At 41.8% G+C, this 25,412-nt stretch overlaps 3 protein-coding genes across 3 annotated transcripts; 1 reads left to right on the top strand and 2 right to left on the bottom strand.

The window, feature by feature from the left end:
- Window positions 1-1,455: 1,455 nt before the first annotated feature.
- LOC106920918 (neurofilament heavy) lies at window positions 1,456-6,884 on the top strand. Its single transcript, XM_014992256.2, has 4 exons — window positions 1,456-3,163; window positions 4,097-4,296; window positions 4,399-4,523; window positions 4,624-6,884. The coding sequence occupies exons 1-4, from the start codon at window positions 2,410-2,412 to the stop codon at window positions 5,804-5,806; spliced, it is 2,262 nt and encodes a 753-aa protein (XP_014847742.2). The 5' UTR covers window positions 1,456-2,409; the 3' UTR covers window positions 5,807-6,884.
- A 1,334-nt stretch (window positions 6,885-8,218) lies between these two features.
- Window positions 8,219-17,700, bottom strand: thoc5 (THO complex 5). Its single transcript, XM_014992254.2, has 20 exons — window positions 17,599-17,700; window positions 17,223-17,324; window positions 15,895-16,038; window positions 15,145-15,258; window positions 14,662-14,759; window positions 13,418-13,564; window positions 13,204-13,318; window positions 12,975-13,107; window positions 12,782-12,859; window positions 12,610-12,653; window positions 11,397-11,496; window positions 10,565-10,673; window positions 9,965-10,066; window positions 9,794-9,890; window positions 9,602-9,713; window positions 9,417-9,520; window positions 9,247-9,334; window positions 9,050-9,165; window positions 8,500-8,690; window positions 8,219-8,390 (listed from the first exon to the last, which is right to left on the bottom strand). The coding sequence occupies exons 2-20, from the start codon at window positions 17,322-17,324 to the stop codon at window positions 8,327-8,329; spliced, it is 2,058 nt and encodes a 685-aa protein (XP_014847740.1). The 5' UTR covers window positions 17,599-17,700; the 3' UTR covers window positions 8,219-8,326.
- Window positions 17,701-18,463: 763 nt separating this feature from the next.
- Window positions 18,464-25,289, bottom strand: tfip11 (tuftelin interacting protein 11). The gene is made up of 15 exons (XM_014992253.2): window positions 25,154-25,289; window positions 24,501-24,706; window positions 23,693-23,858; window positions 23,431-23,587; window positions 23,189-23,316; window positions 22,902-23,063; window positions 22,257-22,448; window positions 21,937-22,116; window positions 21,695-21,829; window positions 21,511-21,614; window positions 20,710-20,878; window positions 20,371-20,614; window positions 20,100-20,242; window positions 19,129-19,288; window positions 18,464-18,983 (listed from the first exon to the last, which is right to left on the bottom strand). Exons 2-15 carry the CDS (start codon window positions 24,704-24,706, stop codon window positions 18,637-18,639), a joined length of 2,493 nt encoding a protein of 830 aa, XP_014847739.2. The 5' UTR covers window positions 25,154-25,289; the 3' UTR covers window positions 18,464-18,636.
- Window positions 25,290-25,412: the final 123 nt, after the last annotated feature.

Below are 25,412 nucleotides of genomic sequence, written 5' to 3'. Positions count from 1 at the left end.
AGGAGGAGAACATACACAACAGCATAAAGAAAAGGTTTATAAAGTCAAGAATGCACAAAGGAAACTAGGAGCAAACAAAGAAAATAAATATGAAAGCATGAACTGCTAAGGTAAGAGCCAAGCTTAAACAAATAAACAAGAAAATAATCAAAATGCAAACACAGATGAAAGCCAAAACCCAAATACACCAGGATTATAACCGTCTGTTCTTTATGTCCTGGTACGAGATCTATGTGTTTTATGTTTATATGATTTTATCCCCAATTTTTTTTTTTTTTTTTGCAAATAATAATAAAGAAAAAGTGTTACATCCATCAGCATTTGCTCCCCTTTACTCTGATACAACCAAATGAAATCCAGTGCATCCAACTGCCTTCAGAAGTTATCTCATCAAGTAAACTGGTACCAAGCCAGCTGTTCTGTGAAGGCTTCAGAGGTTTCTTATAGAAGATTAATGAACAAACAGCATCATGAAGGCAAAGGGAGAACGCTTTGGCGAAGTTCAAATCAGGGACAGTAAATAATTTCCAAAGCTACCAACACACACCTAAAGTGAGAGGTCGGTCAGAGCATCGATCAGAGAAGCAGCCAAGAGGCAGGAGCTCTAGAGATCCACAACTCAAGTGATAGAATCTCCAGACAGGATGACTATTAGTCAGGCTCTCCATTCGTCTGGTTTTTATGGAGGAGTTGAAGAAAGAAAGTCACAAGAAGGTCAAGTTCCTGCAGTTTGTCACAACTTAAGTAGAACTTGTAGCAAACATGTGACACTCAGGTCAGATGGGACCAAAATATAACATTTTTACCTTCCTGCGAAACACTGTGTGTGGAAAAAAAATAAAATAAAATAAAAAAAAATAAAATCCCCTTGAGCACAGCATACCCATTGGTCAACATCCAACCCTGTGGTGGCAGCATTTATGCTGAAGAAATTGTATTAGCAAGAAAATTGTTTAAATTGTTGGTAAAAATCCATGAAGCTAAATACAGGACGATCTGTTGGAGGCTGCGAAACACTTGAGGCAGTAGAGAGAGGTTCACATTCAACAACCTTAAAAACGCAGAGGTCCAATAGAATGATTTAAATCCAAGTATCTTCATGTGTTAGAAGAGTCCAGAGGTCCAGAACTAAATCTCATTGAAGGGGATTTGAAAATGAATATTCACAGAAGCTCTCTGTTCATGTCTGAGTGAGATTTATCTATCTTGCAACAAAGAATTGAGAAACATTTCAGTCTCTAGATGTGGGAGAAATATTGCCAAAGACTCACGTCTGGAATTGCAGCAAAAGAAGTGTCGACTCATTTGTGTTGTTGTGTCTCCTAAAATCCCAATAAAAACCAAAGATGTCTGCGGTTATGACAACATTTGAGTTTAAGGGGTGTGAATATTTTGCATGTTTAGATTATTCATAACTTGTTTTCTATTCTGATGTTACCAGATTAGGGATGCCGGAGGGATGAGCCAACTAAGATAAAAGCCAACCATCTGGGGTGGACCATATAGAGCATTTTGATTTAATCACTGGACAGAAATGAAACAATTCCCGCTATGTTTGCAAATATGGCAGATTTTAAATTGCATCATAACTAATCTGGTTGCCTTGTGAGAGCAGAAAAAGTAGGACACAAGACGCACAGTGAAAAAGACAGAAATGATAAAGCTGGAGGGGAATGGGAGTTGAACACTGAAGAGGGGCAGAGAAGAGTATTAAAAATCATGTTTCATTTTCCTTCTTTATTCTCTGTTTCACACATACGAACCTTGTATTGCTCTTCCATATAAATCCTGGTAAAATAAAGTCAAGCTTGTGTCAAGTAGATTCGAGGGATGTGAATACTTTTGCCAGACGCTGCAAGTGTGTAAGTTGTCAATGGCCCAGCAGCTGAGGTGATCCCCAGGAGGGCTGATCTGCAAACTCACTGCAGCAGCAAACAATAAAAAGCATCAGCAGAACACACTGAAACCCCCTCAGTTCACCGTTATAATGGTTTTACATCTTAAAAAAAATAAAAAAATAAAAATAAATAAATAAATAAATAAACAAAACTAATCTGAGCTGTTTATAAATATTAGTGTTAGGAGGATTGAAATGCGACATGGCTGCCTGTTTTAAACTGTGGTGCTTTTATTAAAATATATATATATATATTAAAAAGTAGATGAGGTGATTTCTAAGATGCGTGTTGCATTATATAAAGTTAATATTGAGGTTTGTAGTTTCAGCATCTCAGCTGCTCAGTTATTTCTGCGCAGCCGGTAGATTTTTTTTTGGTGGGGAGGAGGTGAGGAAAAGATGTCTCTTTAAAAATACAGCGCCCTTGTGCTGACTAGCGACTTTTCCCTCCCTCCTATAAAAGCGCAGCGCTCTCCCTCCTTTGCAGTCAGTTCTCCCCCGGCCTGGCCAACATGAGTTTCACGGTGGACCACCACTTCATGGGCCCGAGCTCGTACCGCAAGGCTCGGCCCGCATCAGTGTCTTCCAGCGGCTTCCATTCCCAGCAGCGCCGCCGCCTCACCTACAGCCAGCCGTCCTCCATCGAAAGCCTGGAGACCTTCAACGGCGACATGACGCGGAGGAGCGAGAAGGAGATCCTGCAGGCTCTCAACGACCGCTTCGCCGGATACATCGACAAGGTGCGCAACCTGGAGATGCACAACCGCAACCTGGAGGCAGAGGCGGCGGCGCTGCGGCAGAGCCAGGCGGGGCGCATCTCCGTCGGGGAGCACTACGAGCGGGAGCTGAACGACCTCAGGGGTCTCCTGCAGCAGCTGACCGGGGAGAAGACCCGCGCCGCCCTGGAGCACGAACACCTGGAGGAAGACATCCAGCACCTGCGGGTCAGGCTGGAGGACGAGGCGCGCAACCGCGAGGAGCTGGAGGCTGCCGCCCGCGCCATGAAGAAGTACGTGGAGGAGTGCCGCTTGACGCGGCTGGAGCTGGACAAGAAGCTCCGCGCCCTGGAGGAGGAGGCGTCTTTCCTCAAGAAGAACCACGAGGAGGAGGTGGCGGAGCTGCTGGCGCAGATTCAGGGCGCCCAGGTGAGCTTCGACCTGAGGGACACGCTCAAGGCGGACGTTACCAGCGCGCTGCGAGAGATCCGCTCACAATTGGACAGCCACGCGTCAAAGAGCGCAGTGCACGCAGAGGAGTGGTTCAAAGGTGAGGCCGGCCAAAGGGACAAGTTTCAGAGCAAAAGCCGCAAAGTCCCTCTGTCCATGGTGCTGAAGCCGTTTCTCCGCATGTCAGATAAAAGCTGTAGTGATTCATTTTCTCATAAAACAACTCTGTATCTATTAATATGCATTAATTATCTGGTTGCAAACTTTTCCAAGAGACAAAAAAATGATAGGAAAACATATTTTGACACACAATTCGGATTTCAATTACATGCACCGCAATTGGTGGCCGCATCGACGCCGCATAATGATAATTTTCGCAGAAAGCGAGGACAGCTCTGCAGGCGTGAGATGGCACGCAGAGAGGAGACTCATTTGCACTCTGGCTTGCTTCCCTTGCATGCAGTGCATTTTTTTATGGTAATAGATGCAAAAAATAAAACTCCTCTTCAGGGACACAGCTCGTTGCTTAGACAGCGGGACAAATTAACGCATCGATCAGAGCGTCTTCTCCTAAATTTGTGTACTTGTACCTATGCTAAAATTAATTGGCTTATTATATTTTGTTTAAAAAAAAAAATAATAATTTATTAAATTAAATAAAAAAAAAATAGTACAGCCATAGTTCCTCTGACTTTAAGCCTTTATTGCGCTGAAAACCCAACAACGGTGCCATAAAACTTGTGCAGCCTATTTCCATGCTGCTCTGAGTGAGTAAAAAGAGCAAACTGCGTGACCTCTGAGTCCAGCTGACTGCAGCAGAGCGTCATTCCTGAAGGGGAGGAAGCTGAGTCAGACTGAATGACAGATGGACAGTGTCAAGGTTACTCGCTCTCCCAGCGGTGAAGGAAGGGACTGCCAAAAAGTCTCAAGATGACAAATCTAATCTGACATGTATATCAATCGGTGCTGTGAAACTAAAACAGAAACGTGGCTTCTGAATGTGTAATCTTTTTTTTATTTTGTACACCTGCAGTGCGCATGGAGCGCCTGTCCGACGCCGCCAGGTCCAACCAGGATGCAATCCGTGGCTCCCAGGAGGAGATCGTAGAGTACCGCCGCCAGCTCCAGAGCCGCACCATCGAGCTGGAGACCCTGCGAGGAGCCAAGGAGTCGCTGGAGAGACAGCGCATGGAGAGTGAAGACAGACACCAGGATGACATCACCTCCCTCCAGGTGCCAGATAGGGACTTCCCCCCCCCCCCACATACACACATAATCTCCTCAAATGTTCAGTGTGACTCCTTATCTTGAGGTTTCTGTGTTTTCATTTCGCAGGAGACCATCAATCAGCTTGACAACGAGTTGAAAACAACCAAGTGGGAGATGGCGAGCCAGCTGAGGGACTATCAGGAACTCCTGAATGTGAAGATGGCTTTGGATATCGAGATCGCTGCATACAGGTTTGCTGGTCAAAATGCATGTCTTTTTTTTTTTTTTTAACTATTTAGATTCTCCTACCAAAGGTCTTCAACATTTTTACCATTTGTGGTTTTGAAACAGGAAGCTGCTGGAGGGAGAGGAGAACCGCTTTGTGTCAGGTGGCAGCCCGTACACCTACCTGGAGAGCAGGATCTCAGCCCACGTCAAAGTAAAAAGCGAGGAGATCTCAGACACCGTGATTGTGGAGGAACAGACGGATGAGACGCAGGTGACAGAGGTGACAGAAGAGGCAGATGATGAAGAGGAGGAGGCAGAGGAGGAAAAGAAAGAAGAAGAGGAGGAAGAAGAGGAAGCGGAAAAGGAAGACGAGGAAACCAAAGAGGATGAAGAAGGTGAAGAAGTAGAGAAGGAGGAAGAAGGAAAGGAAGAGGAGCAGAAGGAGGAGGAGGAGGAAGAAGAAAAGGAAGAGGAGAAAGAAGAGGAAGAGGAAAAAGGTGAAGAAGAGAAAGCTAAATCTCCTGCTGAGAAATCACCAGAATCTAAATCTCCTCCAAAATCTCCAGAATCCAAATCACCAGCAGCCAAATCCCCCCAGCCCAAATCCCCTGCCAAGTCTCCTGCAGGAGACGAGTCAAAATCCCCTCCTAGTAAATCCCCAGAATCCAAATCTCCGGCTCCCAAGACCCCTGAATCAAAATCTCCAGAAAAGGAGAGCGCTAAGCCCGTTGCTGCCAAAGACACCCCAAAGGAGGAGAAGAAAGAGGAGAAGTCTCAGCCAGCCAAAGAGGAGCAGAAGGAGAAAGAGCCGCCTGTGAAGGAGGAGCAGAAGCAGGAACCCAAGGAAAAAGAGCCAGAGAAGGTGGACAAACCTGATGCAAAGAAGGACGAGAAGGCAAAGGAAGAAACATCAAAACCTGAGACTCCCAGCAAGCCCGCGGAGGACAGACCTGCTCCAAAGCCCGAGCCCAAAGAGAGCAGTCCTCCTGCTAAAGAGGAGAAGCCCGCTGCTCCCAAACCAGAGAAACCAGAGCCTGAGGCAAAGTCTGAGAAAACCGAAAGCAAGAAGGAGGAGAAGAAGCCTGAAGAAAAACCAGAGAAAACTGAAACCAAGAAAGAGGAAAAAAAGCCTGAAGAAAAGCCCGCAGCCAAGGTAGAACCAGAGAAAACCGAGAGCAAAAAGGAGGAGAAGAAGCCAGACGAGAAGAGTAAAGAGGAGAGCAAAGAAGGAGCGAAGGCAGAAAAAGCTGAAAAGTCCTCTAGCACTGAGTCAAAGGAAACCAAGGAGGAGAAGGCCAAGAAGTGAGACCGATCGCTGCATTTTTACCTGTGGAGGAGAAGGAGATGCCAAAGAACAGAGTAGGAAGGAGGAGAAGGGTGCAGAGCAGAAGCAAGGAGCTGGGCGCACCCAGCTGTCCAGGCAGGTAACAGTATGTAAGCAATATTGATTTCTGTAGCAAACAACCCCACCGCTCCCCAAGTATGGCCACTATACCCCCCCTCTCCCCCTGAAGCTTTTGACTGTATGACTGTAGTGAATGCAGAATGCTCTAAACTCCTTATGTGAATGTGACAACCGCCCTTAACGGACATCAAGTGCATTTAAACCGAATCCTGACGGGGCCGGCGGGGCCCACACGAGCCTTCAAGGGCAGAGATGTCAAAACTACATCAAGCTAAATGATTGTGAGCAATATTGAATATATATATATATATATATAAATATGTTTATTAAGGGAGGTAGAAATCTCTATATTCTATTTACAGATGAATAATTTAAGGAAGACTTGAGTTTTGCTCGTTGTGCACCAATAATGCTGCTTCTCCAGACAGGCGAACGGTGGCGTCTCACTCTTCCAGTCTGCAAATGCTAAGACAATGATGACTGTGCTATGTATAAACTGCTGAGAATATGCAAAATGAAACAGTAAATAAACAATGAAAAAAAACAAAAACATAAAAAGTCTGTGTGGCATCATTTTCTCTCTCTCTTGCTCTCTCTCTTTTATTTTTTAAATATTACAGTCCTGCAGAAATATGCAGCATAGGAACCCTTGGTAGAGATTAATGAAGTGTCAGAAGCTCTCATACAAGGTGTGAAACCACAGAAAGGTAAACGCCAGGAGTTACTGCACTGCATTGCGGCTAAAGAGAGGGGGAGCTGTGCCCATCCTCAGCAGCCTCTGCACCCTGCCTTACATGCAGCGGATCACGCTCATGTATAAATCAGTAGTCCTGTCTTCACGGAGCACCTTTATGGTCCAGTTTAGTGCCATTGATTCCTTATTACCAAGGCGAGGGGATAAACATGTAAAAACAGCAGCAGAGGCTGTTCATTTTTCAGAACCCTCTTGTTTAATCAATAGGGACAAATGTAATTGATTATGTCTGACTACGTCAATTGAATAGGAGACAATTATCTTTCTAGGAAATTCCCAGCATTAGTGCCACAGACTGCTGCAGAAACAGGGGTGTGGTTTCCCTTATTCAAACTGTCAGATGTGGAAAAAAATTGCTAAATTGACACATCAAGCAAGAAAACACGCTTTTGTAGTTTTGATTAGGCGTGTAGACAACGCTCACCTTTCTCTGAGACACACTTTTGGCTGACTCTGAGCATGCATGCTCTGGCAGCTTTGTCCTTATTGCAAACGATACTTCACTAAAGCTGCAGAGCACCGAATTAGAAGCAGAGTAAAGTAATTCCTCCTCCTGCAGCTTTTCCAACCTCTCTGCCTCCGGCCCCTCCCGCCACAGCAGCATGTGTTTGATGCATACTCCACGTTATACTAAAAATAGATTCCTGATCACTGATACAGGACTGGATCCTCACTGGCATTATGCCACCTTTTGTTTAACCCTCTAACCTCCCGATAATATCAAGGAGTGGATGAGACAGAGTGCCCTCCAGCTTATGGCAGAAAACCGTTTTTAGCACCTAGAACTCGACTCAGTGAGGATAAGGAATACAGGGCAAACGTGAAACTTTGGTGTCGATTTAGACTCAAACCTAATTTTGACTGATTATATGAAATGTGCTACTAAATTAGCTATCATAAGCTGATTCAGTGTTCTCGGGAGCAGAACTAAACAAAGCGAGGCAGAGTTGGGTTCTGTAGCTATGCTCCACAAACTACCTGAAAACCTGACGGAAATTGTCGGGTCCTTCAGATCGTCACTCTGGTCTCTACACATTTTTTCTTTAAAACACTTTTTTTTAACTCTATGGTGGGTGAGGTTTAATTAATCTTTCTGCAGAACTGTTTACATTTGATGAATGAAAATCATCAGACTCAGGTCAGTCAGCAATGAGCATCTTCTCCAGAGGGCTTACAAGAATTAAAAAAAAAATCTCCTCTTCCCAAAATCACAAAGAACCTCCCACACGTGTTTGATCGAAAAATGAAATGCATCTCAGCAAAATTCTCAATACCAAGCTGCCCTGCCACTAAGAAAGCCTGGACAATGAAAGAGGGGTCAACGGTTACCTGCACACACAATGCAAAATGTTGCATTTTGTGTGCATTTGTCTCTGTGGAAATGACTCAGCTTACCCCTCCACTGAACCACAGTGGAATAATAATCAGCCTGCTCTCACATCGCTAAAAATAGGGCAGGAAAGACAAAGGTTGGAGAACAGAGGACAATCAAGAGATTAAATGGAAAACGACATGTGAAATAGAGCCTGCTAGTCACAGACAAACAAGATCTATGACGATTAAAGATGACAACAAGGAGAAGTTTTATTTGCAAAATCTTTAAAATGGGACTTTGGGTTGCTAGGAGGTACAAACACGATTTCAGAAGGACAAATAAGGACGCAGGTCTAACGGTGACTGAAGAAGCCCTGAGGGTGGTTGTACTTGAACGGCTTCAGGCGGTTTGGACCCCTGAATTTAACAAAAAAAAAAGAGAGAAAGAGAGAGGATGTTAAAGGTAAATTTATTTAGCATACAATTAAATAATTAAAAATCTATAATTTATGACAAAATTGGATACCTGACAGTACGCAGACACATCTTTTCTCGTGGGAATTCCCGAGGCCCCTCCACACTGTCATCTTGCACTTCTGTCTCCAAATACACGTCCAAGCAGACGCACAGGCGTGCAATCTGATTGGTCAGCAGCTGATGGCCAGGCTTTGGGCCCTGAAGCTCGTTTTTGAACACATTCACTTCACTCTCCACGGCCTAAAAATGTAAAAGATTTTCAGAGAACGAAACATTACATAAAATCTTAAAAGTATTCACATCCCTTAAAATCAAGCAATTTCAGTCTCTGGATATCCAAAGCTAGAAGACATAAAGCTGAGTATGGACGGATATTTAATGGTGCAAATGTCTGAAAATCCTCTTTTTCATCCACTTTGTATTATGCACTACTTTGTGTTTGCCAACGACAATAAGATACATTTAGGCTTGCTGACAGGGCCAAATGGTAAAAGGTTAAATGAGCATTAATACTTTTGCAAGGCACTGATTGTATTACAGGACTAAAACGGTAAACTGAGAACAGAATTTGAGGATATAATGAGCTGAAATGTCCGTACTCTCAGGTTGTCGTCACTGCGCCCGCTGCACTCTCCCTTCCAGTTGAGGGACAGGGAGAACAGAGGAGAGATCTCTGGGTAGCGGGGACTCAGGACCACAGCGGCGTGAAGACATGCTAAAGGGAAAGCAGCCATGATGGTTTTCAAAGATTCACAACAAATGACTCCATTTATGGTGTGTCAGTGGCTGGACTTACCTGTTCCCCTTTCGATGACTCCCATAAAGTACAGGTCCGTCTCCCTGGCCAGTCCAGCTTCAGCTACATGATGGGTATAGGGCAGTTCCTTCAGATGAGATTACACCGAGCATGAGCAACACTGTCAACTTTTAATGAAAAATGTTGAACTGGTTTCTTCTTGAATTTACCAAGTACTCCTGCTGACTGATGGTGGTCCACCGAGCCAGACGGGAGATGATCTTGGCAGGAAACAGGTGCTGACACTCGGCGGAGATCGGAATGATGTTGTGCTCTGCAGCCACAAACACAGTCAACCTCTTGCACAAGCGACCCACGATTAGGATTATTTCACAGAAATTGTAAAGTGAGTCACCTAAAGAAGCAAACTGTTTGTGCAGAGCCAAGCGGGACAGGACTCGGCCCCTCAGCAGCTTCATGGTGGTCTCCATGTGGCTGGCGCTCAGAGAACTGCCCACCAGAAAGCCCTGGAAACACACAGACATACACCGGTGTTTAACAGCTGCAGCGTCGCTTTCCTGAAGCACCTCAGGATGTCAACACACACCTCTGAAGATTCAGTGGGGAAATGAAGTCCTCCCAGATTCTGGACCCACATGTAGGGATATCCCAGCTCCTCCACATAGTCAGCAAAGGAAACAATCCTAAAGTAGAATTACATGTTAATCCTTCTTCAACATACTGATATGTAACATCATAATCTGCTCGATGTTCTTACCCGACTTTGTCAAACTGGTAGCGATTGGCTGGATTGGGAGTTTCTCTTCCTTGGTCACTGGTGTAGAGACAGCTCAGGAGAGTTTCCGATTTAAGAAGCTCTCTGGAGAAAAGAAAATACTGTCAGAGCATCTATTGACTCTTAAATGCAGGGTTTCTATGAGCTTTCTAACTCCAACACTTTATCAGACTTGAATTTCCAGACTTAACAGTAAATGTATCTCATTACGACTTTTAGTTTGTTTGTTTTAAGCCCTACTTTAATAGCAATTATTTTAGATACTGTGTTGATTCTTTTAAAAACTGGGGCAGAATTTGTTCAACGGGAAGGAAGGAATTCATCATTATCATAAAGTAAATGATTACTAGATTAAATTATTCAGTACAGCTAATTGGATGGGTAATCTGATTAATAAGGGGCAAAAAGATGAATAGACCAACAACAGTTGAAAGAAGAGATTGATGGATATCACTTATTAAAAACAAGGTTATCATTGCGGGAAACATATTTGTCCCAAACCATTTTCTTTCACCAGACTAAGGGACTAGGTAAAAACATTGAGAGTTTTCCAGACTGACGCCGAGTTGAGTTTATACACACCCAGCGCTGATGGCTGCGTTGAGGTCGGTGGAGGTAGAGACTCTTGTCTTCACAGTCAGAATATTCAGATTCATCAGGTAGAAGAAGTAGAGATGCAGAGTGCTGCCATCTGTAGGGATAATGAGGGGGAAAAAAAAAAATCCAATTCACTGCTATCTTAACAAGCTCTCATCCTTCCTTCATTAATCCTCCCAGCGATAGCCCTCGTGGGTTTACTGCACACTGCAGCGTGTTAGAGAGCAACAACGGGGCGTGGTCAGTGTGGCAGCTCGCCACACCTGGGGAGCACGCACTACGCTGACGGTCATCTTTTAACATCCCGTCTCTGCAGTAACACTGAACTCAGTGACACGCTGTCAGTCACTCACACCTACGCTGCTCTATTTTTGCTTTTCCTGCACTAAAAAGGCTGCTGGCAGCAGAGTGAGGGGGGTGGGGGGGAATCATGAAGGGAGACTGGGGCAGAAACAAAGCAGAGAGAGAAAATGCTTACAAGATGCTGTAGGTGCTGCAGACCTACGATGCTGCAAGTATCTACCTCCCTCCGCTTCCTCCGCTCCCCTCCCACATTAGGTAGAGTTACGCCTGCAATGCAGATCTCCCCCATAATCTGTCGCCGTGTTCCCTTTGTTGCCAGCAGAGGGAACACTAGGGTCAAGCGGTGTCATGCCACAGCAGAGCCGCTCACGATTTCTCCCTCACACAACCGTAAATATGGAGTTACATCGCAGCACAGCAAATATGTGGTCACGTTACAAAGTGTGCATGAGAAAACAACTGTAAATATTAGGATGTGCGGTGTGTAAAAAGAAGAAATGGAGAAAACCTTTACCTTTACACTGAAGGTCCAAGCTGAGAGACAGAGGGTGTCTTTTTAGCATCTCTCGTCTTTTGTCGTCCAGCTGTCCGCCTGTTGTCGGCCTTCTTCTCTTCTGTCAAACACACAGCCACCAAGACATAACATTAAAAAAACAAAAAAAAGGCAGAAGATGTTTCTGAGATGCACTTGGAGAAGCAAATAGTTGAAAGGGTTGGTGGAGAAATGGAAAGAAACATTTTCCTTTTGTTAAATTAGAGGTTGTAGAGAGAGCACTACGTGATGACATAAAAGTTTAACTTTTTACCTTTGAAGATTATTAAAAAGTAAAATAAAAAAAGATAAGAAATTAATTGATGGTAAAATAGTGAGAAAGACAAAAAAGGGAGTTTTGGGGCACAATAATAGAGCAGGCCTGGACAGGCGTGGCCGAGTCCTCCATGTTTTCCTGGCTTAACATACATGAAGCAATTAAGTTGTTCACTAAAAGGCTCCTGTAGAGTCTGATGAAATGCTGACTGGGTAATTCATACAAATGAGCCACTGTGTTGGACCAGGGACAGACATACAGAACAGGTTGAGGACTGGAGCTGGTTGATTTTCAACGCAGGCCTTTTCTGCTCGGTCTGACAGACGGATGGACAGACAGACACATGGATGATGGATGAATGCCGGCCAAATCGATGGACAGACCAATATATGAATAAACAAATATTCATGGATGAACGGAAAACCAAAGCACAGACAGAAGAAAAATGGGCAGATGGATGGCTACAACTTTTAGGAAATAAAGTCAGGAAATACATGTTTTTCCACCATCTCTTTCAAACATCGTTATACCTGGAAAGAAATACTCAAATTGCAGTTTTTTAAAACTGTGTCACAACCTTCAGTTCATAAATCATATCTTTAGGTCACAACTAAACCTTCGTCCATTTAGATGTTAAAATCCAGCTTTGCCGTGCTGCTGAGAGAGCATGTCCCAGACGGACTCGGGTTACAGTCACCTCCCCGATCTGAGTAAATATTTCCCAGAATCCCCCACTCGCCATCGATTGATCGCTGCCACTCTCTGACCACAGTGTGTGGAAAGCAAAACTTCAGGCAAGGGTTTCTGTGTCCAACTCAGAGACAGGTGTATTTATAAAGCAACTGAACTCACTAACCTCTGAGCGTGTGTGTGTGTGTGAGTGTGTATCCTAGAGTAAAGACCTGGCCTTAAACTCACCGTTTTCTCCTGCTCCTCTTCTGCATCTGAATCACTCTCATCATCTGGGAACAGAAATGTCACATTTTGAAGAACAGATATGTAAAAAAAAAAAAAAAAAAAAAAAAAAGGACAGAAGCTGAGTTTTTAATGTGGACAGACTCCAGTGGCATCAACATGGCGCTACATGTACCTTGAGAATCATCAGGAGGCTTGGAAAGGGCCCTGGCCTCGTCCACGTCACCGCAGATCGACACACTCAGGTTCTTGTCTGAAATATGAAAAAAAAAAAAAAAAACATAAATCGGTTATCAAGCCGAAGCCGCGTGGTGAGCTGTCAAACTCAAATTTCTTATTCGTTGGTGGTATATTCTGTCTCGACTCACCACAGGCTTGGCCGTAAGCATTTGCTTGAACAAACAGCACGTAGAGCGGAGGAGGAAGGTGACGGGCAATCTCTGCCTGCTTCTGGGTCTTTTCGAACGGCATGGACAGGTAGTCCTGCACCGGGAGAGACGCCTGTGGAGACAGAGCATGAGGAGGAAGTTCTCTAGCTTAGAATTTCAACATGAACAGAATAGCAGCAGTTTTCTGTTGTAACTTTTTATAACTCACCTGCATGATGGCATTCAGTCCAGGCTGAAGGCTTCTCAGATGCTCCTTCTTCACCTCTATGGTCTTCTGAATTTTCTCCTTTGTCGACTGTGACTCCTCGTATTTCTCCGCCAACCTGGATTCCAAAAACTAAAGCTTAACGACTTCTTTCATCTCTCCAAGAGCAAATAAAAGCAACACCAAGTTATTATGACTCTGCTTCCAGTTTTTCCACCTCTTCCTCTGTTCCAGCTCCCAGTCCAGTCTTGCCAGTGTCAGCTGGTGGGGGTCATTTTTGGTCAGGCTGGGCCTGGAAATCTCCAGCGGCGCGTCCTGGAAGAACTCCTCTTCGCTCACCAGGTCAATTTCTTCATGCTTGGATCTGAAGCAGGAAAGATCCTAATCAATGTGACAAAAATATAAATCTGAAAATGTGAAACATTTGAGGATTGCTTTAAGTGTAACTGGGTTGTGCTGTTCGTACGCATTTGATCAAAGTCTTTAAATTTTAATTTTAATACGTAAAAGCGTATTGTAACAACATCTCATGTGAAAGTATTAATATCTATTAAACCTCATTAAACTGTAATCTTCAAAGTATTTTATTGGGCTTTAATATGATGGACTTAATATAACCTATTATGTATTTGTGAAGTGACAGGAAAAGAAAATATGGCTTTGAAAATATTTTACAAAGAAAAGTCTGAAAAGTGTGGCATGAATTTACAATCAGTGGCTCCCTGATGACTTTATAGATCCACATTTCCTTTTTATTGCAGCTCCAATCATAATAAACACTCAGATAATTAAATGACTATCCATTATTTTTTTTTGCAAAACACACCAAACTCAGCTAGTTTGAATGTAGAGCATGTTTAAACGTCGCCACAGGTCCTTAACTTGGTATGGGCTTTGACTATGCCATTATAACACATTAAAACATTATCAAAGCCGTTCCTCCGTTTCTCTGGCTTTGTATTGTCCAACCATCTTATTATTAATTCTGACCAGCTTTCCTGTCTCTGCTGAGGAAAATAATCCCCGCAGCCTGATGGTGTCACCATCTTCATAAAGATGTTTTACTGCCTAATGTTCTCTGAGGTCCTTACAGAACAGAGTTGAAATTACACACATGTGGACTCTATAAACTATGTGATCTCTGAAAACCTCTGGTTGCACTTGATTTTATTTAGGTGTAGCAGAGTAAAGGGGGCTGGAGACAAATGCACGCCGCACTTCAGGATTTTAATAGAAATAAAAATTTAATACATCGTCTATCTTCAATAATGCACTACTTTCTGTTGGGTTATCACATAAAATACATCAAACTCTGAGGTCGTAACATGACAAAATAAATATTTCTGCACGGCACCGTCTTCCAGTCCTTTATGCCAAGGTAAACTGGTGCGACGTCAATGACGTACGTTGTCTCAATAAAACTGTAAATGTTTCATCTGACAAAGAGTAATTCACACTAACTTGAATTCGAGACACTTGCTGATCTCCTTCTGAAGATGCATGACCTCGTAGAGGAGGTTCTGCAGCTGAAGATGAAGCACGTCGACCTTTTGCTTTGCCTGAGGACAGAAACATAAATCGCTGGTGAGGCTTTTCCACCAGACGAATCACCTGACGGACGCAAAATAAACACCGATACATTTATACCTGCCGGTACGCCAAAACTGAGGACCAGGCTTATGTGGAATCAAAGATTAATGAGCTTAAATGCGATCTACAGTGAACATTTACAATGTAACACAAGCGCACTCAAACTGTTTCTGCAGACTGTAGCATCTACCGCAGTTAGACGTTGCGAGGACAAAAGTGCTTAGTTCAACACTCCTTCAGTGATCAGCACAAAGGGAACTCGCATCAGCATTTTTTTTTGAGAATACCTAGAATAGTAGAACTTAACTTATTTTGTCTGTCATTAACTCCATTGTGGCTCTGTGGGAGAATTACCTCGTGGGTTTGGTCTCGGCCTCTTTTTAGACGCATGTGAGCCAAACGGTTGAGTTTTTTCAGGTTCATGAAGTGGATGCAGCCTTGCATGCGTCTCAGCTCCACCTCGGCACTCTGAGGAGAAACACACCAGTTAGATATATAGATATTTAAGGTCCTCTTCCTGCACGCACTGCAGATAACAAGAGGGGTGGAATCTGAGAAGCTAAATATCTGCAGCCTTGCTTCCAGACAACTTGGAGATATTTCCCTTCTTAATTATTGATTCATCTGAAGAAATATTATCAATTTTAAGAGACGAGTTTTAAATGTAGCAAGTAGTTAATCACTGATCGATGTTTATGACTATGTGTGAGGAAAAAAAAAATTCTCCTTCATTCTGTTATGCTGATCTGACATTTAACTTTCTTGTCAGTTTGTTGGATGAGTTCAAAATAATACTGATTTTCATAGCAACCATTATGCTTAATTTTGGCAAAATGTCTTTTCTCCTGTCATTTGATGCTTTTTTTTTTTGTTTTTGAACAAATTCTTACTTAAAACTCTAGTTTTACTTTCTGAATATATTCTGTATATAGGTGGGGTTTATGTATAAGCAGTACTTTTTTTAGCAGTAATTTTTTTTTTTTTTACTGAATTGCAACCCCATAAAGAATTGTGACGAAAACAAAACACCACACTGAATTGAATTTAGGTACTCTCAATTAAGAACAATGAGAAACTACATTTATGATGAATCGATTGTTTTACCCCCTCTTTGGCGCCGTTGGCTTTCAGCTCCTGGATCTCACTCATGACTGCAGCCAAACTCTCACAGGACTCTTTGTACTGCAGGTAGTCCTGCTCAGGGTCCCTGCCGTCCAGCTCCCCCTCCTCATTATAGACACGAAGATCCTGAATGAAGCAATAATTAAAAAGTTAAGAATCCACCTGCATTTATAGGTCACCTCTTCCCTGTTGCTCTCATTGTGTTATCAGTGTTAAATGGTTTCAATTAATCTAAATCAAAAACAAGATTTTTTGGTCATAATTCCCCATATTTGTCCCCTCTTTGTGACACAATGATGATGCAGGTTGCAGTTAAACAATATTTTCCTCTCTCTTTTGTTTCCTACAAGATGTCAACACTATCCTAAATAAGTGCGTCAATAAAATCCATTGTGAAAAAATTACAACGCCCTATGGAATATAGTTTTTTTTAATAAGAAAATGTTCATGCATCAACAGCTAATCACAATTTGATCTAAAGAAAAACAAGAAAGTCATTTAATTGGACTTTAACACATAAAAAAACCTAGTTGTATGCATTAAACAGAGAACAGAAGTTAGAAAACTCTCCTTTGGCTTCTCATGGTAATTTACTAGACTAACCCCCATGATTATGTGTGACTGGAGACGGTATCATGTGTTGGTTATGGTTACATAAGCGTGCAGCCATGTGTGTATGAGCAGATAAAATTAATAAAGCAAGGACACAAAATCATGCATGCATAATAAAGGTGCACCTCTGCTTCAGCTTTAATTGTTTTCCAGTAGGCCTCATACTTCCCTCCAGCAGACTCTAATATATACAAGAATTCACAGTGGATTCTGTGATGATGAGCCTCTCTGATTTGCAGCATCGCCAAGCTTAATGGATGTCAAGTTTGTGCTGACAGTAGTTTTGAATGCCCTCCACTTGTAGGTTGATTTCAGATTCTTCTTCTCAGCCTTTCCACACCCCCGCTACAATCTGAAGGCCTCAGACAGCACTTTTAATCTTACCATTGTGTTCACTAACACTTAAGAACTAAATATCCAAAACTTAAAGAGGACAAACCTCCACCAAAATGCGGAGAAAACGTGTTGGAATCATTTACACCGATTATGAAATTACTAAAACTAGTTTTTGACCATTTACGTGGGGCTAAATATAGAGGTGTCCTAAATTATTCCTTTCCAGAAGTTATTTTGTATTATATTTTATAGAAAATGTAAAAGCGTTTTTCATGTTAATATTCTCATTTTATTAAAATGGTTATGAAATCAGATGAAGACACAATGTCTGCAGAGCGTCGGTTCTCTGGTTGTGTGCTTACCTGGTCCACTTCCCCCCGGCCTCGCTTCGTCTCTGGGGTCCCTCCTTCACCGCGGAGAACCTTCGACTTTCTCTTCTTTAAGGCATCGGTCGACATGGCCATCTACGTGTAAATATGGGTGCATAAACCGGATAAAAGAAACGACATGAAACCTCAGTTTAGCAACATGTTAGAAGTATGCTAATGCTAGCCACCTAGCCTGTGTTAGCTTAGCTGCTAACAGGTTCAGCCGCTAACAGTCGTCTTTTCTGACGACTATAATGAATAGGATATGTTTCTTATTGTGTGTCAAAATTACTCACGCACCACTTTGTTTGAAAAAACGGCACCGTAGTAGTTTAATGATAAATTAACAACAAAAAGAGCTATGTCTTACCACAAAGCGCCGAATATCGACGGAAGCCGGATCAGCCAATAATCAACAACCAAAACAGGATAAGCAAAAATAAGTCTGCCACCTAGTGTTATGATGTGGTTACCAGGACTACCTCTTTCAGTGTCAAAAATGTTTTGTCACGTCAGTTATATTAAAATAAATTATACGGAAACAAAACATTAAACTTTTCCAAATGAGTATTACTGGAAATTTGCAAGACTCATCAGGGAATTAAGCTATTGCACATTTTCTACCTTTATTGATTAATTTAGCCAGAATTATCTTATAGCTATTAACATGAAGTTAAAACTTATAGACAGGTTAAGATAGTTCTTATTATTCACAGGGCTGTCTTTTTGTGTCTCTACTAGAATTTGGTCTCCAAAAAGGAGAGTGACTCTACCGTCTTTTCTCTGTTGCTCTAGCATTTTCATGCTATTCTAGTTAAAGTTGGTGAGGATGAACAGAGTAACTCTTAATTCAAATTCCTAAAGCAGCATATAACCTTTGAAATCTTGGGTTCTGAATTTTCAGCTTCCTGTTATAGTTACTGCGGCAGATGCAGTACCCTCAATAAAACTTAAGACTTCTAAAGTCTAAGTTTTATTGAGGGAGATGTTTGTTCTCGCATCAGCTTACTGCAGGATATTCCATTCCCATAGACAATTCCCATTATTGTTGCATCAGTAATGAAAGTAATGAGTTGGCTTAGGCTGTATCTGATATTACTGTCATAAACTTGCAGAAAAAGGATTTAAGGACCAAACTTGTATGTCGTCTTTCCATAAAAAGTCCAAAGTTGCATTGAAGAAATGTCAATTCTAACAGAGAAGTCATTAACAAATAAAGAAAAATAGAAAACAGGTTTTATTTGTGGAAAGCAGTCTATGAATGGTAATTATTTTTATTCAATCTGACATTTTTAAAAATTTATAGACATGACAAATGACCACTGTGCTAAAGTTACATGAAAAAGCTGCTTTACTTTTTAAATTGTTTTATAAACAAACCAAATGCTTCTCATAGATATGGAAAAGTTCACTTTGCCATATCTATGAGACTCTGCAAAGACGTGGGAACCCAAGTCTTCTCCCCCTGCACGAACACAACCCCCCTGTCTATGTAGATCACAATACGTCCAAATGTGTAGAGCTGCTTCCCCTCATGCCGTTTGCCCACTAAGGGCATGAAGACGATGTTGTTCTCCTCTGCTTTGGTCTGAATGAGATCTTTAAAGTTTGTTGGCACACCAGTACTGATGCCTCTGTGAGCCACACTCTCAGCATCCCTGCGCTCCTGCAGTGCTTCGTACTGGAAGTCCTTCCGTCTTTCTGTCTGTGTGAGATATGCAATGTTCTCTCTTGCTCCTGGTTGCATGTATCCCCCTGTGGTTGTAAAAGTGAACAAGTGTTACAATAGGTTTTCAGTAGAAAGACAAGCTGAGACGCAATAATATATTTTTAAGGCAAAGCAACATTTTTAAAGATTCTTCAGTACATATTTTAAAGAAATATGGACAATGTCCCATACCCGAAGACACTGCTCTGTTCATGATGTCCAAAGCTTCGTTGAATTTCTCTTTAATGAGCGGCTGCGCCAACAAGACGTCGCTGAACATGCTTTTCCAGCCGAGGTACCACTTAGTAATTTCCTCATAGTTTGGACTGTTGCTCAGCCACGAACACAGCACCTTTAACCAACACAGATACATAACATTAAAGTGATTAAAATATTATTACTGACTAGAAATGCTTTTCTATAAATCCTCAATAAATTTGTAGAATCAACGGTCTAACTAGATCACATCCTGTTCCTATAGATGACACTCCAGGATCCCTACAATATCACTGTTTTTAATTAAGTAGAAAGATTATATTTGTAAAATGACTGAAGGTAAAAACAATAACTAGTAAATACTAAAGTAAAAGTTTGTTTATATTATTGAAACTTTGAGATTTCTTTATAAGTACCATAAACAAATCTGCACAATTGCTTTTTTTTAACTGAATGTCTAACATCAGATGTCCCTCATATGATCTCAGATCCACTTCTGATTGGCTGATCAGTTCCTTCTGATGTCTCCTCCCCAGGAAGTGCATAGTCCTGAGCTGTTAAGTTTGTGCAGAAGACAAATTTTACAACTATCACTCTGCTTTTCGTTTTAATGTCATAGGGAGAAATGATGCCGTATGAAAGTAGCACTCCAGAATTGCCTTACTACTTATATCACTCTGCAGAATTTCCTTCCCTAAATTTACAATTACATTTACAGTTGTAGAATAAAATTGATATTATTCGTCTCTGTTGGTAGTTGAACGTTTTTGGTTGGAGTTTAATTATCTTTGATTGTAAACAAATCATAGTCCAGAAAAATATATAGAATTTTCCAAATTTCTTAATGTTATTTAAACTACTTACATCTCGCTACATAATTAGCTTGATAATGTACAGACTGTTTATACGTCCATAAGATTTGTTTTACTCCAAGTGTATTCACTAACCTGCAACCATTTGGGGAAAAAGTTTTTATCCAAAAGCGAGACCAGGCTGGAGGGGGACAGCATGCCTTCCCAGTCCATCACCCAGTGAAATGGCTCCATCTGCTGCTGGTGAGGGTTGATAACCAGCTCTTCCAGACACAAGGCTTCCGAAGTGCACAGAAGACAAATGACCATTAGTAGCAGCCACAACAAATGGAGAACAGAGAGCAGCAAAGTAGACATTCATTAATGGATTTGCCAAACACAGTCCTAAGCACCCCTGAGGACAAACCTAGTTTAGGGAGGATGTTTTTCACCATGAAGGCCTCCCATGCTCCTGCTGTGAACACATTCTTCCACGGCTGCAGGATGAGGCGGGCTGAGGCGTCACTTGGATGCCACCGTTGCAAAGCGTTGGACAGTTTGCTCCTGATTGGCGGGTAAAGAGGCTCCAGGCGGGCTTTGAGCAGAGGCAGCCACGGGTGGATCCAGGAGTGAATGGGGACGGTGTCGGTCAAAGGGTTCCAGTTATCCACCTGTTTCAACAAGGAAGAAGTTCGCTCTTAATATCTGTCTTCCGGCGCCGATATTAGGGAGGATACACAAGCATGCGAGACGGTCTTTGTCTTGCCTCTCGCTGCAGTCGGGGTAAGATCATCTGCTCCAGCAGCTGATCCAGGATCCACGGGGGGAGAAGAGGGGCCCACAAATCCAAACAGTCCACCATTGGCCCAACTAGTCGAGGCTGCCAGTTGGACACACAGGAGCGCATCACTGGGATCCACACCTCCCACAACAGTCTGGATGAATAAACGTACATCAGACACTTTACAAAAGCAAACTAAAATATAGTAACAGAAGTTTACATCCTCTTATAACCAGCAAAGCTGCTGTTAAATAAGGTTGTTTTTTTTACACGTTTATAAACATTGACAACCGGAATTTTAAAAACAAGAATTAATTTTACATATTTTAATTGACTGGGAACTTCTTTAATCTAAATAGGATTACATTTATGTACAAATGAATACACATTCACCCCTACTAATGGTCTAATAAAAACAGCCATCAAATATATCAGAATTAGGCCAGTTTGTTCATGGGTGCAAAATTTATCTGCAAGCTGCTAATTAGGATTTATCTAAATATCATTATTTATATATTTAAGATCCCATGCATAATTTTAATGCAGTGGGGACTAAAGAATATCATCAAATTCTAACTTGTGCGCTTACTTTTTGTATTTAAAATTCTCTAATTGTGTGATTACTCCACCCACAAAAAGAGAATAATGTTTGAAATGCTTTGTTAAAAGCACAAAATCAATAGGAAACTCATGTCAATTATGACTACATAGAAATTCTGTTTGGCACAAATTCTTCACAAGGCACATCTGAGTCTCTCTTTTTTTGTTTTTTTTGTTTACAATCACCTGTGATATGGATCCATGTTTGAATGTGGACCGCTGGAGTGCATGTCTTGGGACTCGAGGATTGCTCTCCACTGACCAATATCTTCCAGACAATATGAGCTGTCCTGAAATAATCAGACAAACATGTTGGCACCACTTAAAAAAGTCATCATTTTCTTCAGCTGTGATGATAGTAGAAGAATACCTTGAGAGGGTCCCAGGAGGAGAGTTTCTCTTTGAGTAACGGGTGTACAACAGCGACAGCCAGGTCCCCCAGCCCCATTGTCTTGTACTCTTCATAATAATCAGTCTGCAGGGTCTCAAACATACGGGCACACTCCTGAACAGAGAGGAAGAAGAAGCGATTAAAAGAATAGGGTTGAAACTATAAAACTCAAAATGCTCGACGACAGAGGCTCTAAAGAGTGCAATCAGCGTAACATAAACCTGAAGGGTTGGCCCCTCGCCCGGCGCCGTCTCCTCCGTAGGAAATCGCTCCACCAAGGCCAACACGGTCTCCATTCTTTTAATGGCATCCTGCTCGGTGTCCAGTCGGCTCTGCAAGGCTCGAGATTCGTGGCTCAGAGAAACAACCACGTCTTTTTCATGCTGCAAACGCCTGGCGGACTGCGAAAACATGCGCCAGGGAAAGAAATGAAGCTTAGAAACCGTTTGATAACTCTCACATTTGTACCTCAGATTGTTAATGTTTTCTGAAGTTTAAGTCTTGCTCTTTTTGCTGAATGCACTTCACCGTTTCCCCTCACCTGTAAGATGTCCTGCTCTGTGAGGTCTATCAGAAGCTGCAGGTTGTGCTCGAGCTCAGGGAGAGCAAAGCCAGATCCTTTCTGATCGCGGGTGGCCAGGCTTGGTGGGGCTTCATCTGGAACGCTGTGTTTGTTGGATATCTGGCTGTAGCTGTAGTAAACCTTCTGCTCTCTGCCAGTCATATCTATGACCTGAACCAGGAGGAACATGGGAAAATTATGTTTAAAACGCTAAACAGCAGGCTTCAATGGACTCACATATTCAAGATATTCATCCCCTAAACTCTTCATTTTGTTCCAGAGGTCGTATGCGCAGTGAAAAATGAACATTGTGACATGTATGACTCATTCGCTAACATATAAACAAAAAAATCCTGCTTTCTAAATTTAATGAGTAACAATCCATATAAAACCATTCGAAGTTAGCAATGATGTAAGAGAGAGGAGAGGAATAAATAAGGATGATTTCAATGTCTGAAAAAGTAAGAATGCATGTACCCTTGCATACTTTACAATATACCCTGGTGTGTATAAATGTGAGTGCATTTTTTTTAAGCTTAAACACAATAGCCCAACTCCCCCAAAAACTGTTGTGTAATCCATGTGAACATATATGAAGGAATCCAATCCAAGACATTGACATACCTTGACTTGTGCCAGCTCTCCTGCAGATGCCGGTGTGCCCCGATAAGCTATTTTACCTTTGGCTTTTAGCTCATCTGCAGTTTTGTAGGAGTACTTTGGTTTTTTCTTTCCTGCAGTCCCAGTCGGATCCTTACGCCACTGGCCTAACTCTTTCTTAAATTCCTTTAAAACAAAAAACAAATACAGCTAAAGAGGCTCTGCAGGATCAGCATACAGGTTATGAAAAGCAACAATAGTGGATGTAAATGGGAAAAGTGTCAACGGCGACATCTGTTCCAGTAGCTTACCTTTTCCTCCTCTTCCTCAGAGTCAACCACAGGGAAGTCCTGAAGACTCTGCTGAGTTCGCTCATTGCCATAAGCACCGACTGCTCCTTTTCCCTTACGAACTTTGGCCTCAATGGGATTCACGATACCTGCAGCAATGGCAGAGAACTTTATGTTAAAGTTTCCCAACTGCACCACCTCTCCTCCTCTGAAATGTAAACAAAATTACACAACAAGATGATATCACTGTCAGTTCTACCCACCTTGAGCGTTCTTGCCCAAACCTTTTCCTGGCTGGTAACCCATTTTCTGCAGAAGTTTCTGTCCAATTCCCTTGGTGTGCTTCTCCCAGTTTCCAATCCCTTTACCAGACTGTATGCCACCTGCAAACCTCTGGGACTGATTCCCACCGAAAGTACCCTAGAAAAACAAAGCATTTTAAAAGAAGGGCTAGTTACTCTTCCCTATATTTTCTTTAAAATAATGGTTAGCGAATGGACAAAATGCAGACATAAATAAATTCACCATCTGAAGTTTCTTGGGAGCCGTCGCTCGTGGAGGAGGAGGAGCTGGAGGGGAATCGTCATCAGAGTCATCAGAACCTCCTTCTTGTTGCTGCTGTTTCTCCTCAGCTGCAGTCTTACGCACACCAGCACTCACAAAGCTCACTGGAGTAGTATAGTCTTTAGACCTGGAGAAAAAAAAATGTCACAATCATTTACAGTGACTTGAATAATGTATCAGATCAGTAAAAATGTTCCACATTTTGTCCAACCACGAATTGTTCTGTTAGCAGAAAACAACTCTGCTAACGTAAAGGATCATTTCAGGAGATCCGAGAACTTCTGGTTTACTAATGTTACATCAAACATCTATATATTTTAGACATTTAATAAGTTTTTACATGCTAGGCCAACATAATGTTGTTTGCTACATTTGTATTCAGCATATTAAATAAAATCTAGTGTAAAAAATAAATAAATTCAGATATCAACTTATTTGCAAATAGAGCCTATTTGTGTGTAATTAATGTCAGAATGAATTCAGCTGATCTGTGAAGGCCTCAGCGAACATTAGTCAACGAGTAACGCAGCAGACAAGTCAGGGAGAAAGTTGTGGAGAAGTTGGACCTGGTAAATGAATAACAATATTTTAAAATTTTTATTTGCATAAAACCAGATCTCCAGTTGGTGTTGGTCTAACATATTAAATTAAAAGTACTTGGTTAGTGGTTGTAATGTAGGAAAAAGATCATGGGTATTCATATTTTTACAAAACACATTAACTGAACCTATTATTACTTGTCAACAGAAATGGGCATAGATGCCATTACCTCTTGCCACCGAAGCTAGGTCTCTCATCCTCATCTGAATCCCTGTCAGCCCAGATCCCATAGGTGGCCTGCTCCTTGGTCTGCCTGAACCTGCGACGCTCCGGGTTGAACTCATTGGCCAGATCCCAGTCTGTCACCTCAAAGCTCTCTATCTCCACACCTTCCTCCTCCTCCTCCCTCCGCCCGTAAAGGTGAGACATGGACATCTAAATGTTGAGGCAAAAAAAAACACACACAAAAATCCCAGAAGAATATGTGAAAATTGGTGACCTGACGGTAATCAAAACTTGTGACTGAAAACTGAGGAAAAAATCTTGTACTTGTGTTAAAGTGTCAGAAAAAACTGCGTTTCCCTTCAGAAACAATATAAATCTTAGTGCTTTAGACTAACAACTAGGATTACAAATAGGATATTATTTTTGTAGCAGCAATTTGCTCACAGTTAACCACAATAAATAAAATATTGACAAAAGAGACAAGTGTTAAAAGATGTATATATACACATTTATATGTATTGGTATTTAGCGATGAGAAATGAAGAGTAATTAGGCGCCGTGAAAGCTAATGTTAACTAGCAAAGCCTAACGTGGGGCATAATCTATACGTTAAAACAATTTAAACTGGAAAACATTGAATTATTTTATCATACTCACGTTAAGGTTTATGTAATATTCTTATTCGAGATCAATAACATGTTTTTTAAATTAGAAAATAGAAATAATTCTGCTAACGAAGACGATCGTTTTAGCAGATCCAAGTACTTCCGGTTTACTGGTGTTACATCAACTCTTGTACACAACAAAAATATCTGTTTCCCCGACTTACATTTTAGTTCCGATTTTACTGTTAAATTGTTTTATTTTTTTACTTCAGCTACTGCGTTGAAAAGCACGAAAATATAGTTGGGGGTTT

This window comes from Poecilia mexicana, unplaced genomic scaffold (assembly GCF_051168715.1).
Source record: "Poecilia mexicana isolate PSO_F unplaced genomic scaffold, ASM5116871v1 scaffold_9, whole genome shotgun sequence".
NCBI lineage: Eukaryota > Metazoa > Chordata > Actinopteri > Cyprinodontiformes > Poeciliidae > Poecilia > Poecilia mexicana.
This window is presented reverse-complemented; position numbering and strand designations above follow the sequence as displayed.

Coding starts and splice junctions, on each gene's coding strand:
- tfip11 (XM_014992253.2), bottom strand. CDS start 24,706: ATGTCCATGTCTCACCTTTACGGGCGGAGGGAGGAGGAGGAGGAAGGT. Junction 23,588..23,692: donor CTCCCAAGAAACTTCAGATG/GTGAATTTATTT, acceptor TTGTTTTTCTAG/GGTACTTTCGGTGGGAATCA. Junction 18,984..19,128: donor GAACAGAGCAGTGTCTTCGG/GTATGGGACATT, acceptor TTACAACCACAG/GGGGATACATGCAACCAGGA.
- thoc5 (XM_014992254.2), bottom strand. CDS start 17,324: ATGGCCATGTCGACCGATGCCTTAAAGAAGAGAAAGTCGAAGGTTCTC. Junction 13,108..13,203: donor GACTGAATGCCATCATGCAG/GTGAGTTATAAA, acceptor CTGTCTCCACAG/GCGTCTCTCCCGGTGCAGGA. Junction 11,497..12,609: donor AAGAGGAGCAGGAGAAAACG/GTGAGTTTAAGG, acceptor TGTGTTTGACAG/AAGAGAAGAAGGCCGACAAC.
- LOC106920918 (XM_014992256.2), top strand. CDS start 2,410: ATGAGTTTCACGGTGGACCACCACTTCATGGGCCCGAGCTCGTACCGC. Junction 3,164..4,096: donor CGCAGAGGAGTGGTTCAAAG/GTGAGGCCGGCC, acceptor GTACACCTGCAG/TGCGCATGGAGCGCCTGTCC. Junction 4,524..4,623: donor ATCGAGATCGCTGCATACAG/GTTTGCTGGTCA, acceptor GTTTTGAAACAG/GAAGCTGCTGGAGGGAGAGG.